The following is a 21626-nucleotide window of genomic DNA, read 5'->3' on the forward strand; positions in this document are numbered from 1 at the left end:
GGGATTAGAGATACTAATATTGATGTAAATAATTTAATTTGGGGTAAAGACAAGTAATTGATGTCTCTTATTCATTCTATATATAAAGAAGTTATGTAAGGTATAATAATCTTCTTAGTAATTATTGTTAAGTGTGTTTACTGTCGCACGAACCATTTCCCCTAATATATGGAATGAATGTTCTTATTTAGTCTTCATGACTAATTAGCGTTATGTTCTTGTTTTTGTGACATGATCATCTCGTAGTCTATATGACTTACACGGTCTTTGTGATCATATAACCTTTATGGATTAACTTGAAGAAGTGGGAAATGTTAGATGTTGAGGAGACGAAAAGGCACCTCTTCCCCTTCATTTCCCTCATTGTTGCGAACGTCAAGGAGATGAAGGGGAACCCCTTCCCCTTCGTCTTCCTCAACCTTCGTATAAATGGGTGTCCAAGCCAAGGATCCAGAGGAGAGGTAAGAGAAGGTAACGAAGCTTGAGGGTGTGAAAGGAGAACATTCAGTAGAGAGGGATTTGCTCATAGAATACGAAGGATTGTTCGATTCTCTAGTGATTGCTCTTCCGACAACAAGCAAGAAGAACTTGTTGTGATTTGCTCATTGTCATCCACTATAAGTGTTTACATATTTTCTACCGAATTTCTTTCATGCTATACAAATGCTACAACATAAACCAAATATTCTTAGGTCAACCGTTTATTAAGGAAAATTCAAACTTAATAGGACGGAATTTAGACATGAGTTGTGTTTTAGAGATTATTTTTTTTAGTTAGCATCAAGTATCCAACTTATGTAGACTAATCTTAGAGGTGATCGGTTCAGCACTACGAAAAATTCCTACTAGCCACCAAGATAAATAAGGAAGCGCTTGCAACATGCGACCCATCACCCTAGCCTCCTTAGGTCAACAGTTTATTAAAGAAAATTCATCCATTAATTTGTTAAGATTGAGACTCAATCCTTAAATATTTAAGAAATAAGGTATCCTATCACAATATCATTGTCCTGGGACATAGATTCATCTTTGAGTATAGATGAGTTGTGCTTTAGACTATTTAATAGATAATTTAAAGATAATCTATCAATCAAACTATCTTTCAGACTTAACGACAAAATTTAGACTCCTTCGTTATATATATCTTACTATTTTATTAAGGATCTCCGCCTTTTACTAACTAACTTTGGTGAAACCTAAAATGAATTTACGTTAATGTCATTTTTCCCTATCTACATCGAAAATAATTCTAAGATTTATTAGTAATTTCCACAAACGTATCAATCAATGATCTAGAGTTCGAGACTCAGCTGCGGAATATTATTAAAAGTTTTTCTCATTAATCAATCAGGGATCTAGAATTCGAGACTCAACTGCGACGTATTATTGAGAATTGTTCTCATTAATAAATTAGAAATCTAGAGTTTTTTTAGTCCCACATCTTAGAATTAGCAACACTGCAAGTAGAGAAACTTCTATAAATACTTTAGGCCGGCGATGTTAGAAAGTATACTTTTCTTGGTTTTTTTACTAAGATCAAGTATGATATTAAATTAAATTTTTATAAGGAGGAGTCTGTTATAATAGCTTGTTACTGGGATTCTTGAGCATTATCTTAGCATTGCACTATTGCATGGGTTTACCGCACCATTACCCATTTAATAAGCGGTCTTTTGGCTAAAATTAAGTGAAGTATTTGTTCTGATTAACGGAGCCACGTATAACTTTGATGGGGCAGTTACCCCATCTCCATTTTTTATAAGTACCCCTAAATGCGTATAAAATTATAAAAATATTAGAGTATTGCCCACTAAAAAAAGGTAGGGATAATTTTTAAAAAATAAAACTATTTTTTATATGTCAATTCTTCTTCCCTTGTATAAGGAACCTAGCTCATGCAACGCATGTGCACGATCACTAGTATATATATAAAAATCTGAAATTACAACAGTAAATAAATTGAGATGAAAATATCGAAGGATCGAGGATATATATATATATATACTAAAATTAATTAGTAATTTTCTCTGATTATTTTTTTTATAAATATATACATTGTCGCAGTTCTCTTTAATCTTATATTTTAGGATTGACAACATTGGCAATGGAAAAGCTTCTATAAATACCTTGGATCAGCGATGTTAGAAAGTATACCTTTCTCGGTCTCTTGGTTAAGATCAAGTGTAGTATAAGTTCTTATTAGTTTCATATTTGATATAAAAAATTAAAATAATTTTTTATGAGGGAGAGTCTGTTACACTATTGAAATTTAAATTCTGATTTTTTTAATTTGTATTTTAAAATATTTTATGGGTGTATCACATCCGCTAAGAAACTTGAGCTTTATGCATATTTATGGTCCTCAGAGTCCCCTCGGATGAGTTTAGTGGTAGCGCATAAGATGTTGTCACCATAAGGTTTGAGGTTCGAATCTCGGTAAAACTGAGGTAAATATCTCCCTTATGTGCTAGTGACTATTTCAAAGGTTAGTAGTCGCCCGTGATTTACCTCCTTCGTGTTGACTCTGAGACGGGTTAGCGGGGGCGAGCGTATTCACCTTTTGCCATCATATTTATGGTCCTCAGATCCACATCATCAATTAAATATTTCATTCATTAAATATTCTAAATTCCATAATCAAATATCCCACGAACTAAATATTTATAGTATCTACCTATTAAATATCTCACTCTCAAATATTTTGAATTTCATCATTAAATATATTTTTTTGCGATAATTTTAAGTCTTATCCACAATATTCTCTTCCAATAAGGAATAGGATATTTAGAGAAAAATCTCTTCCAAATATTCTCAATGCATTTATAGAAATGAAATGGGACAAGCCTTTTTAAGGTAGCCTATACTTTATGGAAGGAATTAAATTCGGCAATTTACCAAAAGGCGTACTACAGTTAATGTATTTACCAAAAAGCGTATTACGGTTTTGTATTTACCAAAAGGCGCAGGTAAGTGATGTATATTACCGAATATAACCCTACCGCCAACCAACACCTCTGATCAGTCATCAATTCCCAGGCATCCGAACCACATTTTTAAAAAACTTAGATATTAAAAAAAAATGATCATTAGGGTACCTCCCTCCTTCGTGACATGTGAGTGCAGCTCGGTCTTGTGAAACCCTAGTTTAGTGTTCGTGAGCCATCAGTTCGAGTTTTTCTCAAGCGCCATCTAGCTAGCATTTCAGTTTAATTAAAAACCAAGAGTGTTCGTGAGCCATCAGTGAAGGATTCTAGGGTTTACATTACATTAATCAGCTAGTATCATAATGACGCAAAGACGTCGATCGGGTGAATCATCATCCTCGCCACATCAATTAGCTGTAAAGGTTATCATTTTACAAACTCTGTGATATTGAGAAGCTGAACTAGTATGATTTAAATTTTTTTATTTTTATAAAGTATAGGGTTCAATTGATGTGGGACAGAAACTGCATTGGAACAGTGTCCTCGGTCACTTTAAAAGTTTTTTTCAACCATCCACGAAGAAAGGAACACATGGAGGCGGTGTTATTTTACATGACCGACACATAGTGCTGATCAAACAGTCACCCTTTCGTATTTTTTTTGACATAGAAGATATGCAGCACATCCGTGGGATTTTGGTAAATATATTTGAAAATTGGGATTCAAGTAGTCAAACCTTTAGATTCTCAGGTACAATTTATAAATTTGTATTTTAATTACAAAGTAGTTGTATGGTAAAATTTAAACTTTTGCTAAACGTGGGGCTGATACGATGCCGTATCAGGCCCAACGTGGGCCTGATACGGCATCTTATAAGGCCCAACGTGGGCCTGATACGATGGAGTATCAGTTCTTGATATGACATTGTATCATGTCCACGGTGTTCCTAATACTTTTGTATGTGTTGGTAGAATTCTAATAATAATTTAACTTGGTCAGGTGTTCCGGTTTGCTTCACAAGAGGAGACGTTTCATTGCTGCTCGGTATTGCAGACCGAGGAGCTTCAATTCCGATTGATTCAGCTAAAGCATCCAGTGACCTTTTTCTAACTTACTTCTCAAACAAAAAAGAAGCGACTAGATCAAGAATTGAGGAGTTGCTTAAATTTTATGGCAATCGCGTTGAAGTCGAAGATAATGTTTTATTATTTTGCAAATTCTATATTTTGTATATATTTGTTTGTGTCTTATTTTCTTCTAGTACATATAAGGTCCCGTTAAGTCTTATAGATATAGTAGATGATTTTGAGAATCTTGATAGATTCAACTGGGTTGAATCAATCCATGAATTTATGGCTCCACAATTACCTAAGATTGGGGACATATTTTCATCAACTGAGACAAAACATGCTAACACCAACCTCCCTTACCTAAAGGGATTTGCTGGTCTTTTGGCAGTAAGTGTTTAATTTGTGTGAAAATTTTTAATATTTTGCGAACAATTATAAAATAGTTAACCCTTGTCATGGTGAATCAGACATGGTTTTTGGAGCATGTTCCAATCCAAAAATCATACAAAATAAAAGGAGCCAGAATAAATAAGTGGAGGAATATTCCTTCACATATTAGTAAGGTGAGAGAAATGATTAACCAAGTTTCATCTGAAGAGGTAAATTTAGAATACTTTGACTATAGTTTGGTAAAAAAGTATGGTTTTAACATGTGGTTTAATATTGTTACAGGTTGTGATTAACCTAATCCCTAACCAAGATGAAAGATCATTGGTTGAGAACCTTGCTGGCGTTGAGGACAGTCCACATGCAATGGAGGCATCACAAATTGAAGTGAGTGTAGGAGGAAGGCAGATTAATAAGGATTGTTGTAATTACATTATTCAAGCAAACATAAATAAAGAGCTAACAATGGAGAACATGCAATTGAAGGAGAGGGTGAAAGAGTTACTTAAAATAGTTGAAAAAAAAAGCATGGAATCTCAATATAGCGAGCCTGTAGACGATCCTTAAATTGAACCTGTAGGTGTTACAACAATAAGTAGGAGAGGGCGTGACAGAAGTCGCTATGATTACAGGGATACTCCAATTGATAGTCCATTGTGGCTCAAAACTTTACCTAAGAGGCAGCGTAGAAATATACATATAAGTGAGCCTGCGGAAAAAGTTACAAGTATAGGAGAAGGAAAAAAATTTGTCAAAGAATATGTTGTTGTGGGCAAGGGGAAAGGAAAAATAGGTTTGGATGAAATGGAAGAAGAAATTAATATTGTACAAATGATGGAAGATAAATTTGATGAAGAGGCAGACAAGGATGTAGAAATGTTTGCCAAATATGACAAAATGAGGAAACAAGCAATTGCTGTAAGACGATATATGCAAATTTCTTTACAATTTGTTAGATATAATGGATTATCTAATTGCCTTTTTTGTTTGTATGCATAGTATGTGAAGAAGCAATTTAAGTCTTCCAAGAAAAAAAACAAGACGAAGAGGTGGCGTACTTGTTAAAAGCCTTGGAGGAAATAAAGTACGTAAATTAAATTAAATAGTTGAATAGTAAAGTATAATATATGCATATCTGATTACATATTTGGGCTAAGGTTATCAAAAAGAAATTTGTAAAAATAATCTGTGATTTGTTTACTTTGTAGGTTTACAAATGATATAGTTTGGGAGGAACCACCCTTTTGTTTAAATTTGTATTCCCTTTTATCTGGTGTGAATGGAGAAATGTTGACAAGAGGGGATGTAATCGACACGTATTGTAAAATTTTATTTAGGGGGGCATTCCCGTCTGGAAGCACATACAACAAGTCAATATATTGTTCAACATTCTTCACAGTAAGGAATTGATTTGATTATAGTTAAAAATAGAATTCTTTTTATTAGTTGGTTATGTATGTATGACTTTTCATATTTGTAGTCATTAATGAAATCATCAAGTAAGTTTGCCTTCCAACACATGATAAAGACGGATAGACGAGATGAAGAGGTAAGGTATATATTTATACCTTTGTGCAGTGATAATGCACACTTCCACTTGCTGGTGGTGGACACCAAATCAATGACGTTCAATCAGTACAATTCTCTTGCAAGTGGAAGTAAATACAAATATGAATTTGAAGCAGCGGTGAGCATCTAATAATAATGATATTGTTTGTATTTTAATAGAAATGCTAGTTGATGGAAAATGAAAATTTCCTCTTCAATCTTCAGGTATCAGATTTTAAATTATATAGTCGTGAGCACGTTGCTGCTATTCATCCAAACTTGGAAAGGCATTATCCGTTTGATAGATGGGTCTCTCGCACAATTGAATGTCCACAACAACAAGCAAGGTAAATCGAGCACAAGGTGTGAATATAAATAATTGATAAAAAAATATTGACAATTAAAATGCTGTTGTTCTTTACAGTGTTGACTGTGGCTTCTTTGTGATGCAATACATTCGATGTCTCCTATATGATATGAAGATGGACTTCAAACAAGGAGACATGAAAAAGATTAGAATTGATGTAATGGTAGCAATTTTGAGGGATAAATATTTTCAAACATTGGATTAAATATCCAGTCTTGTAAGGCAAAAACTTGTATAGAATGTAAATGCAATTATTACGTAGTGTATGACTTTTAATATCTTTGTATGTAGTCTTTGTTGTATAATACGGTGGTATGTAGTGTATGAGAAGATTAGAAACTGTCACTGGAATATTAATAATATTGCATAGTGATTAGTCAGAAATATAAATCACAAAATACAAAATGCAATGCTGGTGCTTATCAGTGGAAAGAGACAATGTATATAAGTTGTAATGCGCATCATTTCTATCTTCTCAAAATTGAAATCATGGTAACGGTTGGGATTGTTTAAAAAATCAAATAGGCTCGGACCAACAGTCGGTTTCCAGAGCACGTCACTAGGTTCCGTGCCAACTGCCACGGAGCAATACCTTATTAGAAATGGGGTATAAATACGTTTTGACACCAGATATACCATCTTCCCAGTTAGAACTTCACAGGGAACATGATTTAAGGTAGAACCAAGTAGGGGAGGGCCATCAGTGGGTTTTGGTCAAAACCCACTGATGGACCTAGACACATCGGATTGGACCTATTTCAGCGCTAGTGATATTCTGGAGTTGCAAGGACTCAGAATCTGGTGGCAAATCATTATTTAAATATTTATACGTGCTGGGAAAAATTTAAAATACAATCAGCCTCCGTTGGGCCTGATATGCTTGGATATCAGGCCCAACGTGGGCCTGATATGAGTGCATATCAGGCCCAACGTGGGCCTGATATCCAAGCATATTAGGCCCAAAGTGGCCTTGGCACTTATAAATGACAACTTGCACGGAGCCATACTTCGTAATCCATGGTGTATAAATTATGTTTGACACCATAAATACCATCTCCCCACCATGACCTTCACAGGGACTTGATTTCATGAAAATCCAAGTAGGGGAGGGCCATCAGTGGGTTTTGGTGAAAATCCACTGATGGACCTAGACATATCGGATTGGACCCATTTCAGCTCTAGTGGTATTCTAGAGTTGCAAGAACTCAGAATCTGGTGGCAAATCATTATTTAAATATTTATAGGTGCTGGAAAAAATTTAAAATGCAATCAGCCTCCGTTGGGCCTGATATGCTTGGATATCAGGCCCAAAGTGGCCTTGGCACATATAAATGGCAACTAGCACGGAGCCATACTTCGTAATCCATGGTGTATAAATTATGTTTGACACCATAAATACCATCTCCCCACCATGACCTTCACAGGGACTTGATTTCATGAAAATCCAAGTAGGGGAGGGTCATCAGTGGGTTTTGGTGAAAACCCACTGATGGACCTAGACACATCGGATTGGACCCATTTCAGCTCTAGTGGTATTCTGGAGTTGCAAGGACTCAGAATCTGGTGGCAAATAAATGTTTAAATATTTATAGGTGCTGGAAAAAATTTAAAATACAATCAGCCTCCGTTGGGCCTGATATGATTGGATATCAGGCCCAAAGTGGCCTTGACACTTATAAATTGCAACTGGCACGCATGGCCGATGCTTTGTAATCCATGGTGTATAAATTATGTTTGACACCATAAATACCATCTCCCCACCAAGACCTTCACAGGGGACTTGATTTCATGAAAATCCAAGTAGGGGAGGGCCATCAGTGGGTTTTGGTCAAAACCCACTGATGGACCTAGACACATCGGATTGGACCCATTTCAGCGCTAGTGGTATTCTGGAGTTGCAAGGACTCAGAATCTGGTGGCAAATCATTATTTAAATATTTATAGGTGCTGGGAAAATTTTAAAATACATCACCTCTTGGGCCCGATATGCTTGGATATCGTGCCCATACATATCAAAGCGTGGGCACGATATCAACATATCGAGCCCAAAGTGGCCTTGACACTTATAAATGGCAACTGGCACGAGCCATACCGTAATCCATGGTGTATAAATTATGTTTGACAAAGATAAATACCATCTTCCCACCAAGACCTTCACAGGGACTTGATTTCATGAAAATCCAAGTAGGAGCAGTGGGTTTTGGTCAAAACCCATGATGGACCTAGACATCTGATTGGACCCATTTCAGCTCTAGTGGTATTCTGGAGTTTCAAAGACTCAGAATCTGGTGGCAAATCATTATTTAAATATTTATAGGTGCTGGGAAAAATTTAAAATGCAATCAGCCTCCGTTGGGCCTGATATGCTTGGATATCAGGCCCAACGTGGGCCTGAATGCTTCGATATCAGGCCCAACGTGGGCCTGATATCCAAGCATATCAGGCCCAAAGTGGCCTTGACACTTATAAATGGCAACTGGCACGGAGCCATACTTCGTAATCCATGGTGTATAAATTATGTTTGACAGCATAAATACCATCTCCCCACCAAGACCTTCACAGGGGACTTGATTTCATGAAAATCCAAGTAGGGGAGGGCCATTAGTGGGTTTTGGTCAAAACCCACTGATGGACCTAGACACATTGGATTGGACCCATTTCAGCTCTAGTGGTATTCTGGAGTTTCAAAGACTCAAAATCTGGTGGCAAATCATTATTTAAATATTTATAGGTGTTGGGAAAAATTTAAAATGCAATCAGCCTCCGTTGGGCCTGATATGCTTGGATATCAGGCCCAACGTGGGCCTGATATGAGTGCATATCAGGCCCAACGTGGGGCTAATAATATAAAAAGTAATATTTCAAAATAATAATAAATAATCTTACACATAAATCGAGCCGATTAAATAATATAAATTAATGAGATATCAGACCCAAATTTCAATCTGCAAAAGCGCACACTCTCCTGCTCCGGTCTTCATCTTCTTCTCGAAGCCATTCAACGCAGCTCCGGGCCAAAACCCACTCTTCCTTCACCGGCGTTCAAGAATCATTTCCGTACGGAGGTCGATTGCTCATTTAATTAAGCTTTCTATAACCGGTTAACCTAGGGTTTGTGTGGGTGTGTTAGAATAAGAGCGTAGTCGTTATTACGGGAACTAAGAGTTGTTTTTCTGTGTGTGGTTATACAGTACGTAGGTTCGCAATGGCAACAAAAGAAGTCTCCACAAGTCTGTGTGCTGATCGACCAAATTATCAAAGTTACGTCAACAGAGGAAGAACTAAAAGAATGAACTGGAAAAGTACCATTTGCCACTTCAGAAAGTTTATGTCTTCTGTTAACCCGACTGCAGAACAAGAACAGATGATTCGAGGCACACCTTTTTCCTGGATCCTCGACCTCCCTGATAGTTCTTTTGTAAGAGCTCAGGTACAAAATATGTTTGATAACTGGGATCATGAGGAAAAAAACTTTATCTTCCATGGGAAGAAGCTCAATTTTACAAAGGTAGATGTGGGACTGATTCTTGGCCTACCCGACAATGGAGATATAGTTCGTCTCGATTTAAATGAGGCTTCAAGCGCACTGTACATGGAGTTTTTCCAAGAATCGAATTGTTCTGCCAAACATTTAGAGAAACTGATTAGGAAGTCTAGATCAAACGACAAGCTGTACTGTCAGCTTTTTATCCTGTATTTTTTACAATTCTGTTTTGTGGGAGTAGCAGTGTTCTTCGAATACATGCTCTCCCTAATTGACTGTGTAGATGATTTTGAAAACTTAGCTAGGTTTAACTGGTGCAATGCAGTATACAGTTTCATGGCTCAACAATTAGACTCCATTGGATTGGAGCTTACATTAAGACCAAAACCACAGGTTGCTGATGCAACGCCCAAGGCCCCCTTGCTAAAGGGATTTCCAAATATTTTAGCTGTAAGTCCGATTACATATATAGCAAGATATGTGTAAAGATTATGAATTACTTTTATAATCATATTGTAGGTATGGGTGTGTGAGCACATCAGCATTATTGATCTAGACCATCCAGAAAAATTGCCAAGAATACTACGATGGAGGTGGCCTAACTATCATGTTGACACAGTAAAAAAAATGATAGATCGTGTAACTGCAGATAAAATTTTAGTAGATTTAATTCCGACAGAATCAGAGTTTAATTTACTACCAAACCGGCCTCAGCCATCTGAGTATCTTGAGTTGGTTGGCCAAGGATCTTTACATCAAGCCGAAGAAGGCCAACTCCAGTGTGACGATACCGTAGATTGTAGTTTGTGCAAGGAAAAGGATAACAAAATTGAGAGTTTAAAGCAAGAATTATATAAAGCTTCTCAAAGTTTGGAGGAAGCTAATAAAAACCTGGCAACGGTGATAGAAGAAAAGGATAGTCTAGTAGCAGCAAAGGATATTGTGATTGCTGATATGGAAGCTATGCTTAAAGAAAAGGATCAACAAATAAGTGAACTGCGTAAAGAACGGGATACGAGTGGCAACAAGGCTGACACTATAAATTCTGACGTGGATAACAGAATTTTAACTGTAAAAGACAAAATCATAGCCGATGCCGAAAATAAGATTAAAGAGCTCCAACAAGTCATACAGAGCATATCAGGGGAGCCAAGACCATCAGAAGGCATAGACCCAGCATCAGAAGGCATAGACCCTAATCTGCCTATAATTCCAACTAATTTTCGGGTAGGCCCCAAAAGAAAGAGAACCCAGAGAAGGTTGATATCCCAATGCACCAAAAAAAAAGGCAAACAGGTTGTTCTTAGTGTCGAACCAGATGCTCCTGCACCATCAAAGACAGAAAATACAAGTTCATCACAGATAGAAACACAATGTCATGAAATTAACAAGGTCAAAACCAAAATATTGAAGGTACGGTCGAGAGTAGGTAAGTTGTTATTTTAGAATCCTTAATGACATAGTATTATTTTAATTATCTCAGCAAGCAAAAATATTTTTTAAAAAGAGCAAAGATGATGTGATAGCCGATGCATTGTTGAAGCTCAGTCAGTTAAGGTAACGTAGTTGCCAACCTAAATTCTTAACCCACATGTCAACAAAGGATTATTATTGGAGTTTAATGATAATTTTTTTATTTTCAATTTATTAAATACCATTGACTGTATACTTGTGTGTAGGGTGACGGTGCAACCAATATGGGCAAATGATAATTTCTCCTTAGATATGCAATCTTTTATGACAATATTTGATTGGACACAATATACCAATGGGGATTGCATAAATGTTTATTGGAATATTCTTGCTAATGAAGCCAAACACTCTAACTCACCATACCACCCATCCATATTTTGTGGGTTTGGATTCCCAGTATGTCCCTTATCTCATTGTAAATTGTTTAAATTATATATTGGATGCAGTCGCCATAATAGCTCTATTATTTGTATAGGACTTGTTCGGAATGATGCACGTGGATGCATTGAAACAAACTGCAAAAACAGATGACGACAAGGACATTAGATATATTTTTTGTCCTCTACATAACCAAGATGATCATTGGCATCTAATGGTCATGGACCTGGAGGAACGACAAATAATTCATTATAACTCTCTTGGCACCACAGAAAATTACACTTCTGTTTTTAATCAAACTGTAAGTAACAAATTTCTTATATCCAATAATCATTGTTTATGTATTAATTACTATGGTTTGATATTTGTAGGTGTTGTTTTTTAAGGAGCTGAACTGGTCATACTATCACATATGGCATAAAGGTTTAGAACCATTCTCCGGGAGAGAGTATAAAACGATGCAAGTTATTGGGCCCACACAAAGCAAATCGTAAGTATTAGTGTATGTTCCATACTAATTCTATTTGCCTTTTCTATGATGGATTGTGCATTTGTTTTGTAGGTTGGATTGTGCTTTTTTTATAATGCGCTATGCAGAGAGTTTGATGTTCCGGAGATCTACGGACTTTGTACAAGCTGATATGAGAGCTTATAGATTTAGACTTGGACACAAAATCATGTATGACAAAAATTTTAAACTATAGAAATAATGAACAATTGTAATAATTTATTGTAGTAATGATTTACTGTTTGTGTAACTAAAATTTATGGTGAATAAAATTATTGTAAATTAAATTTATAAGAAAGGATACCATACCAAGGCCACTTTGGGCCTGATATGTTTGGATATCAGGCCCAACGGAGGCTGATTGCATTTTAAATTTTTCCCAGCACCTATAAATATTTAAATAATGATTTGCCACCAGATTCTGAGTCTTTGAAACTCCAGAATACCACTAGAGCTGAAATGGGTCCAATCCGATGTGTCTAGGTCCATCAGTGGGTTTTGACCAAAACCCACTAATGGCCCTCCCCTACTTGGATTTTCATGAAATCAAGTCCCCTGTGAAGGTCTTGGTGGGGAGATGGTATTTATGCTGTCAAACATAATTTATACACCATGGATTACGAAGTATGGCTCCGTGCCAGTTGCCATTTATAAGTGTCAAGGCCACTTTGGGTCTGATATGCTTGGATATCAGGCCCACGTTGGGCCTGATATCGAAGCATATCAGGGCCAACGGAGGCTGATTGTATTTTAAATTTTTCCCAGCACCTATAAATATTTAAATAATGATTTGCCACCAGATTCTGAGTCCTTGCAACTCCAGAATACCACTAGCGCTGAAATGGGTCCAATCTGATGTTTCTAGGTCAATCAGTGGGTTTTGACCAAAACCCACTGATGGCCCTCCCCTACTTGGATTTTCATGAAATCAAGTCCCCTGTGAAGGTCATGGGGGGGAGATGATAATTATGGTGTCAAACATAATTTATACACCATGGATTACGAAGTATGGCTCCGTGCCAGTTGGCACGGAACAGTGCACACCTTTTCTTTTCTACCCTATGGAAGGTGACTATTAAAATTGATGTTATTTTATTATTTTGATCAGGCCCCTGTAAGAATGCTTGGAGTTTATATTAGGGGGAGATAGAATACTGCTTTATTAAATGATATTCATATCAGGCCCACGTTGGGCCTGATATGCACTCATATCAGGCCCACGTTGGGCCTGATATCCAAGCATATCAGGCCCAACGGAGGCTGATTGCATTTTAAATTTTTCCCAGCACCTATAAATATTTAAATAATGATTTGCCACCAGATTCTGAGTCTTTGAAACTCCAGAATACCACTAGAACTGAAATGGGTCCAATCCGATGTGTCTAGGTCCATCAGTGGGTTTTGGTCAAAACCCACTGATGGTCCTCCCCTACTTGGATTTTCATGAAATCAAGTCCCCTGTGAAGGTCTTGGTGGGGAGATGGTATTTATGGTGTCAAACATAATTTATACACCATGGATTACGAAGCATCGGCCATGCGTGCCAATTGCAATTTATAAGTGTCAAGGCCACTTTGGGCCTGATATCCAAGCATATCAGGCCCACGTTGGGCCTGATATCCAAGCATATCAGGCCCAACGGAGGCTGATTGTATTTTAAATTTTTCCCAGCACCTATAAATATTTAAATAATTATTTGCCACCAGATTCTGAGTCCTTGCAACTCCATAAAACCACTATAACTTAAAATGGTCCTATCCGATGTGTCTAGGTCCATCAGTGGGTTTTGACCAAAACCCACTGATGGCCCTCCCCTACTTGGATTTTCATGAAATCAAGTCCCCTGTGAAGGTCTTGGTGGGGAGATGGTATTTATGGTGTCAAACATAATTTATACACCATGGATTACGAAGTATGGCTCCGTGCCAGTTGTCATTTATAAGTGTGAAGGCCACTTTGGGCCTGATATGCTTGGATATCAGGCCCACGTCGGGCCTGATATCGAAGCATATCAGGCCCAAGTTGGGTCTGATATCTAAGCATATCAGGCCCAACGGAGGCTGATTGCATTTTAAATTTTTCCCAACACCTATAAATATTTAAATAATGATTTGCCACCAGATTCTGAGTCCTTGCAACTCCAGAATACCACTAGAGCTGAAATGGGTCCAATCCGATGTGTCTAGGTCCATCAGTGGGTTTTGACCAAAACCCACTGATGACCCTCCCCTACTTGGATTTTCATGAAATCAAGTCCCCTGTGAAGGTCTTAGTGGGGAGATGGTATTTATAGTGTCAAACATAATTTATACACCATGGATTACGAAGTATGGCTCCGTGCAGTTGCCATTTATAAGTGCCAAGGCCACTTTGGGCCTGATATGGTTGGATATCAGGCCCACGTTGGGCCTGATATGCACTCATATCAGGCCCACGTTGGGCCTGATATCCAAGCATATCAGGCCCAACGGAGGCTGATTGTATTTTAAATTTTTCCCAGCACCTATAAATATTTAAACATTTATTTGCCACCAGATTCTGAGTCCTTGCAACTCCAGAATACCACTAGCGCTGAAATGGGTCCAATCCGATGTGTCTAGGTCCATCAGTGGGTTTTGACCAAAACCCACTGATGGCCCTCCCCTACTTGGATTTTCATGAAATCAAGTCCCCTGTGAAGGTCATGGTGGGGAGATGGTATTTATGCTGTCAAACATAATTTATACACCATGGATTACGAAGTATGGCTCCGTGCCAGTTGGCACGGAACAGTGCACACCTTTTCTTTTCTACCCTATGGAATGGATTACTACACTCCCTTTGTGCATGTTTTAACACATCTATATTTCACTACATATTAATGTGACTTTGAAATTACGAACCCCTTCCTGTTGAATTGAAATGTATCGCATTTTTATTTGACACAATGGAGATATGGTGTGAAGTATTATTTCTGCCTTGCAGGTGATGGTTTACACTTCTCATACCTACCATAAAACTGTAACACAAACTAAATACTCCATAAACGTATATAACAGAAACATCACTTTTAACAACTGTTTGTCTTACAAACCTATTTATGTACTTCATACAAAACATATGCCTCAACTCCTCCAATTTACAATTCAATCAAGATCCAAGGGCTGGCGGCATTCTACAGGTCCTCCGATTATGGCCCAGTTGTTTGCACCTGCTGCATTTGATTTTTACCTTCCCATTATGTTTTGACTCGATCCTTGCCTTCTTTCGCCTACCAGGCTGCACAAGGCTACGGGGACATAGCACTATAATGTTGTTGACACCCCTAGGCCAAAATTCTTTGCTTCGACAGGGGTAAATACGATCCATGTATGTCGTTTTCCAATTATGTGAATGAAAGTAATGCTCACAATATGGGAGTGTATCCATGTTCCGGTGAATTATGACGGCATTTGCATGTGAGCAAGGCAATCCTGAAATTTGAAACTTCCCACAGTTACAATATTTCCTCTCCAAATCAACAATGTATGAAGCACCCCATGTCTCTACTTCCATTTCGGATTGAGAGTAGGGGTGGACTTTATATCGTCTAGCTTTCTCTCTCCTTGATTGCATTTCTTTGGTAGCATGAGGTGTCAACACTACATACCATTTCGATGCTTCCTCCTTACGGTTACAGAACCATTGAGCTACCTTTCTTCTGGTATTATCAATTAACCTGTTTATCAGAAGTTCACGCGTCTCCTTGAACAAAGCATTTAAACTCTCTACACAATTGGTGGTTAGCATTGTGTACCTTCTCCCACTAAAGTGTGCATTAGCCCATCTTTTAGGGTTAATGTTCTGAAGCCACTTATGAGCATCTGGATGTTTTTCAAGCATGGACTGCATTATGAGATCATATTGTAGTGTTGTGTTTGCTCGAGCAGCTGCCCAAGACAACCCTAAACCTGACCTACTGCCAGTATCTGTTACCATATTGCAAGACATGTGATGGCAACAAAAAGCATGATGGGCAGTAGGGTATACTTTCCTAACTGCTGCTATAATGCCACGATGTCTATCTGATACTATACTCATTGACTCTGGATCAACATTAAAGAATCTCTTCGTATGATCCAGAAACTACTCCCATGCAGACCCACATTCAACTTCAGCGATTCCAAAGGCTACTGGGAGGACATTGTCATTAGCATCTATTGATGTAGCCATCAACAACACACCCGGATATTTGCCTCTTAGGTGTGTGGCATCAATTCCAATTAATTTACGCAGATAAGACCTAAATACTCTCCTACAAGCTCCAAAACCCCAAAAACATCGTTGGAACTGATTATCCCCATTCCTGTGTAGTGCAACATAGGTTTCAGGATCCCTTACTCTTAACTCACGCAGATATAGTGGAAGATCTCTATATGCTTGATCATAATCTCCAACAACTTTCTTCATCGCCTTCTCTCGAGCTATGTAAGCTTTTTTGTAGGATATGGTCACTCCGAACCTGGCTTTTATATCTGCTATAATCATACTTGGCTTGTATTGTTCATTAGCAAGAAATTGCTCTTCAACAAAAGAAGCTACAAAGGATGAAGAGCATGCTTGATGATCAGCACTTTCCCTAATGGTGCCACATTGGTGTTCCTTTATATATTTCGTAACAATGAACTCGACATCCCCCCTGGCAACTACTCTCCACTTACACGGTTGATTGAAGCAGACAACTTTTACTTTATTTTTCCGAGTGTCAACTGGGTTATATCTCATATGTTTAACCATGACATGCTTCACAAGTTGATTCTTGAACTCTTGTCGAGACTGAAATATCTGTCCTACAAAAAATTCATGCTGATCTGTTGCCTCTTCAATTGACCTTTGGAGCAATCGAGAATTTAGAATATATGGATCATCAGCTATTGGGAACTCCTCCTCTAAGTCACTATACTACTCTTGAGATATTTCATATTGTTCAATCTGCATATCATCAGCAAAGAATTCTTGTACATCTGTATTGCATTGCATTTCCTCTCCATTTCGGTTATAATACGCTTCCTCATCACTCCAACTAGGCTCATAGTAATCAACAAGTGTTGCACACGGGTTCAGAACCTCATCTTCTTGAATACTAGCTTCTTCATTTAGATCAAATGTGAAATTACTGCTTGTATTTCTATTTGTGTTATGCACACAACTATACTGTGAAGATGATGGAATATTTGTTCTGGATACTTCTCCTACATTATCTGCATGTCCAATGCTAGAAGTTGCATCAAGAGTATTCCATATCTCAGATAGAATTTCGTCAGTTATATGATCATCCCTGATAAATAAATTAAAAAACTATTTTAGTAAATTTGCAACTACATAATCATTTTTTGTAGTTAAATTGTAATTTTGCTCAAACTAGGAACGGTCTGATGTAAAAGCAAAGTTTTAACCACATAACACATTATCGATATCAGGCTCTACGTGGGCCTGATATCATAGATATCAGGCCCACGTTGGGCATGATCTCATAGATATCAAGCCACTTTTAAAGCAGATACTTCTTGTAAACTAGGACCACCACTGACTAAACCCTAGCCAAACTTAACTATTAACGTCAAAAACTAACATGAATTAAATTGATTAAGTCTTCTATTACATCATAATTCAGGTGTTATTGAATATTATTCCCCACACAACCAAAATTAACCATAATACCACTTTTTGCTGCCACCCTTCACAGACAAATGGTGTACTTTTTATTTACCTTCACTACCCTATTTTACAGTAAAAAAATCCATATATACATGTCTAAATCTTTAAATGTGTGCTTCTACTCATTTCCCTCTTGCAAGAAGTTTGTCCTTCTCGGCTGACCTTCTTAACTTAATTTGTCCTTGGTCTCCTCTAGCAACTCTTACGCAATTATGCCATAAACCTAACTGGTCTATTGCAATCGCCAACCACCACGAGCAATAATGGCAAGCGCAGGGTTCATATTTTTTTTTCTTTCAAGTTTATAACACCACACAGAGGGACGAAGGGAGAGAGACGGTGAGAAGACGTGTATCCGAACTACAAATTATTTTTCTATTCTACTTTCGGCTTGGATGCTTGGAAAAATGTGTTTGAAAAAGGCGGTTGCCAGGTTAGCCAGAGGAGTAATCTGGGGATTGATTTTGGTAAACTCCGCCTTTTGATAAATATAAAACTGTGATGTGTTTTTTTGATAAATACATTAACCGTAGTACGTATTTTGATAAATTACCAAATTAAATTCTATGAAATTTCGTCCGCATGTGGGAGGGGATGAGACAATCAAAGAGCATTCTATTGACATGACGATTAGTGGTTCACGTTTGGGGTGAATTAGGCCTCAACTATTTAAACTCTATTGATAAAAGAAAGTCGTCAGTTTCACGACGGCTATGCACACTTTACAAGACCTTCCCAAATAAGGAATACAGGAAAATAAATAATATTTACATGGTCCGAAATATCATATTTAAGCTCGGTCCATGCCAATCGCTGTAATCAATTAATCATTGGTCCAAATTTATAATTCAACGGAAAATCATATCCAGCTCACGCCACGCGCCTACCAACAAGACATCCTAAATTATTGTCGATATATATCGATCTAATCTACGCCCAAAATATTTCGTTATTGACTTTTCAATCTAATTAATTATCCCATTCATGATTTTGACTCGTTTAACGCTAATAACTGTACTAACCGTCCAATTAAATCCAGCCGACACGACATTACCAGTGCAACGCGGACACGATAATCTCGCCACGTCACCACCTATCGCGGGGCGACGCCGCGTTTAAGGAGTCCGGATCCTCTGCACCCGCCTCCCGTGCGCCCTCTGCGCCCGTCGCTATGCGACAAAAAACCCACGCGCTAAGCACGTGCGTTTCTCCGATCAGCAAGAATGCTGATCGGTCAGCAAGACCGATCAGCAGGACCGATCAGTATTCCAAGCAAACTTTTTAAATTTTTTTTTTAAAAAAATATTTACTCTTTTTTATTAGGATTAATATGGATCGAAGTATATTGGACTTGTATAATTATTATATGTATTAGAAACGTTTTTATTTATTATTTTATTTTTTTAAAAAAAAAATTTAAAAAAGTTTGCTTGGAATGCTGATCGGTCAGCAGACCGATCAGACCGATCAACATTCTTGCTGATCGGAGAAACACACGTGTTTAGCGCGTGGGTTTTTTGTCGCGTAGCGACGGGCGCAGAGGGCGTACGGGAGGCAGGCGCAGAGGATCCATCTCGCGTTTAAGACCCGAGCACGACACGACACGACACGACGCCTGGCTCTTCCTCTGTCACCGCTATTGCCATTCCTCTTGCTTCTTCTCTCTCTAGCTTCGCCGTTTCTCCTCGCCGTCGCATGCCATTTACCAAGACGTCTCCGACGGTCGGCGGCCCGGTCGCCGCCGCTGACGCGCATTTTCCGACGAGTTTATTCATGGTAATTGTATTCTTGATTAAATGATGGCGGAATCGAGGCCTACCTTGAAGCCGGAGCTGCAGAAGCCGCCCGGCTACCGCGACCCGACGGCGCCGCCATCGGCGGCTCCGAAGCCGCCTCCCCGGCGGCGGCCGCTGCCCCCGTCTTTCCGCCAGCCTGGGAAGCCGGCGCCTCGCCGTCACAGCTCCTGCTGCCGCTGCCGCCGCCTTTGTTGCTGGGTCGCTTTGACGGCCCTCCTCGCGGCCGCGCTCGTCGCGGTCGCCGCGGGGCTCGCCTATCTCTGGTTCCAGCCGCGGCTCCCCTCCTTCCGCCTCCAATCGCTCAACGCCACTCGCCTCCGAGTCGCCGACCAGTCCGACGGAACCTTCCTGGACGCGGCCGCCGCCGTGGGTATCCTCTTCGTGAACCCGAATCGGAAGATTGCGGTCGAGTACTGCGACGGGGAGGCGCGGGTGACGGTGACGGACGAAGACGGGGACGTCGACGTCGGGGTGGCGGCGGTTGCGGGGTTCGAGCAGGGTAGGAGGAATCGGACGGTGGTGCGCTTCGAGGCGGCGGCCGAGGCGGTGGCGGTGGACGAGGTTGCCGGGGGAAGGATCAGAGACGGGTACAAGAGCAAGGAGGTGAGGCTCGGGGTGAGTCTGAGGACGAGGATGGGGCTCAAGGTGGGCGGTATTCGCACCGGGAAGGTGCCGATTTGGGTGGGGTGCGGCCCGGTGAGCTTAAAGCAAGGGTTGAACGGTGCGGTGCTCCCCCTCTGTCGCTTCTACATGTTGTTCAGATGGTATGATCCTTATCGCTTTTCAAATTAATATTATTCCTTTACTTTTAGCTATTCAACACTGTTTGCACTAAATTCATGATCTCTTTTCCCTCGGGAATTGTTATAATAAGATAGATTAGTAGTCGTCCGTGATTTATATTTTTCGTGTTGGTCTTGAGATGAGTTGACAGGGGCGCTGGAGACGAGCGTATTCGCTTTTGCCACCATGATCTCTTCTATCGGCATCTCCGATGCAAGATTTACAAGAGGTTTATAAAATTCAAAAAGCTAAATAAAAAGTCTTGAATCATTGTAGAAGTGAGATTTAAGATTTTTAGTTTAAGAGCAGTAGTGAATACATAAACCTTTTTTTTTTGTCTCGAATTTGATACAATATGCATGAAGTCATACAATTCATGCTATGAATGGTATCATACAACAACTCATTTAGGGTGCGTTTGGTTGAAGTTATCATATATAACCTTGGTTATGTGATTACCAGGGAATCACATAACCAAGGTTATGGGGAATAAAACATAACCAAATGTTGTTTGGTTCAACCTAGGTAATGCAATAAAAACTTATTTGTTTGAAGGTTTTAATGAATACCTTAGTTTAATATTTTACCGTATTACCCTCAATTATAAAATCAACTATACATAATATTATTATTATTATTTATTTATTTTTTTATGTTTTTTTACTTTTTTTTTTCTTGTATATTTTTTTACTTTTTATGTGTTTTTTTTATTTTTTTAATGTTTTTATATTTTTTATATTATTTATATTTATATTTTTTATTTTTTACATTTTTTAAATTTTAAATTTTATTTATTTATTTTAATTTTTACTTTTTAAATTTTTAAAGTTTTCAATTTTTTTTTAAATTTTTTATTTTTTAAAATTTTTTATTTTTTTAAATTTTTAAATTTTTTATTTTTTTTTATTTTTTAAATTTATATATTTTTTAAATTTTTTATTTTTTAAATGATTTATTTTTAAAAAATTTAAAATTTTTAAAACATTTTAAAAACATTTTTTAATATTTTTTTTTACATTTTTTTCTCTTTTTTCCATATTTTTTCTTATCGAAGGGTATTTTTGGTAAAAAAAATTCATTAACCCCGGAATCAAAAAAAATCTTAGTTTTATGAGGTTTTCCGATTCCAGACTGCATGACCCTTTTGCTGATGTGTCGGGCATGAAACATTACTCGGGAATCATCGAATACCTAAACCAAACAAAGTTTTTGTTGATAACCTTGAATGGATA

The 21626-nt window shown here is 38.2% G+C and overlaps 1 protein-coding gene and 2 pseudogenes across 1 annotated transcript in view; 2 read left to right on the forward strand and 1 right to left on the reverse strand.

Annotated features, from left to right (window-relative positions):
* LOC122019633 overlaps positions 1-21626 on the reverse strand; it is a 53818-nt gene that overhangs the window by 24817 nt on the left and 7375 nt on the right. The window contains exon 3 of the mRNA XM_042577087.1: positions 19635-20312. Coding sequence (XP_042433021.1) covers positions 19635-20312 — 678 coding nt within the window. The remainder of the gene's footprint in view (positions 1-19634; positions 20313-21626) is intronic.
* On the forward strand, positions 1510-1653 carry LOC122022173 (annotated as a pseudogene).
* On the forward strand, positions 2151-2263 carry LOC122022162 (annotated as a pseudogene).

This window comes from Zingiber officinale, chromosome 9A, assembly GCF_018446385.1.
Source record: "Zingiber officinale cultivar Zhangliang chromosome 9A, Zo_v1.1, whole genome shotgun sequence".
Taxonomy (NCBI): domain Eukaryota; kingdom Viridiplantae; phylum Streptophyta; class Magnoliopsida; order Zingiberales; family Zingiberaceae; genus Zingiber; species Zingiber officinale.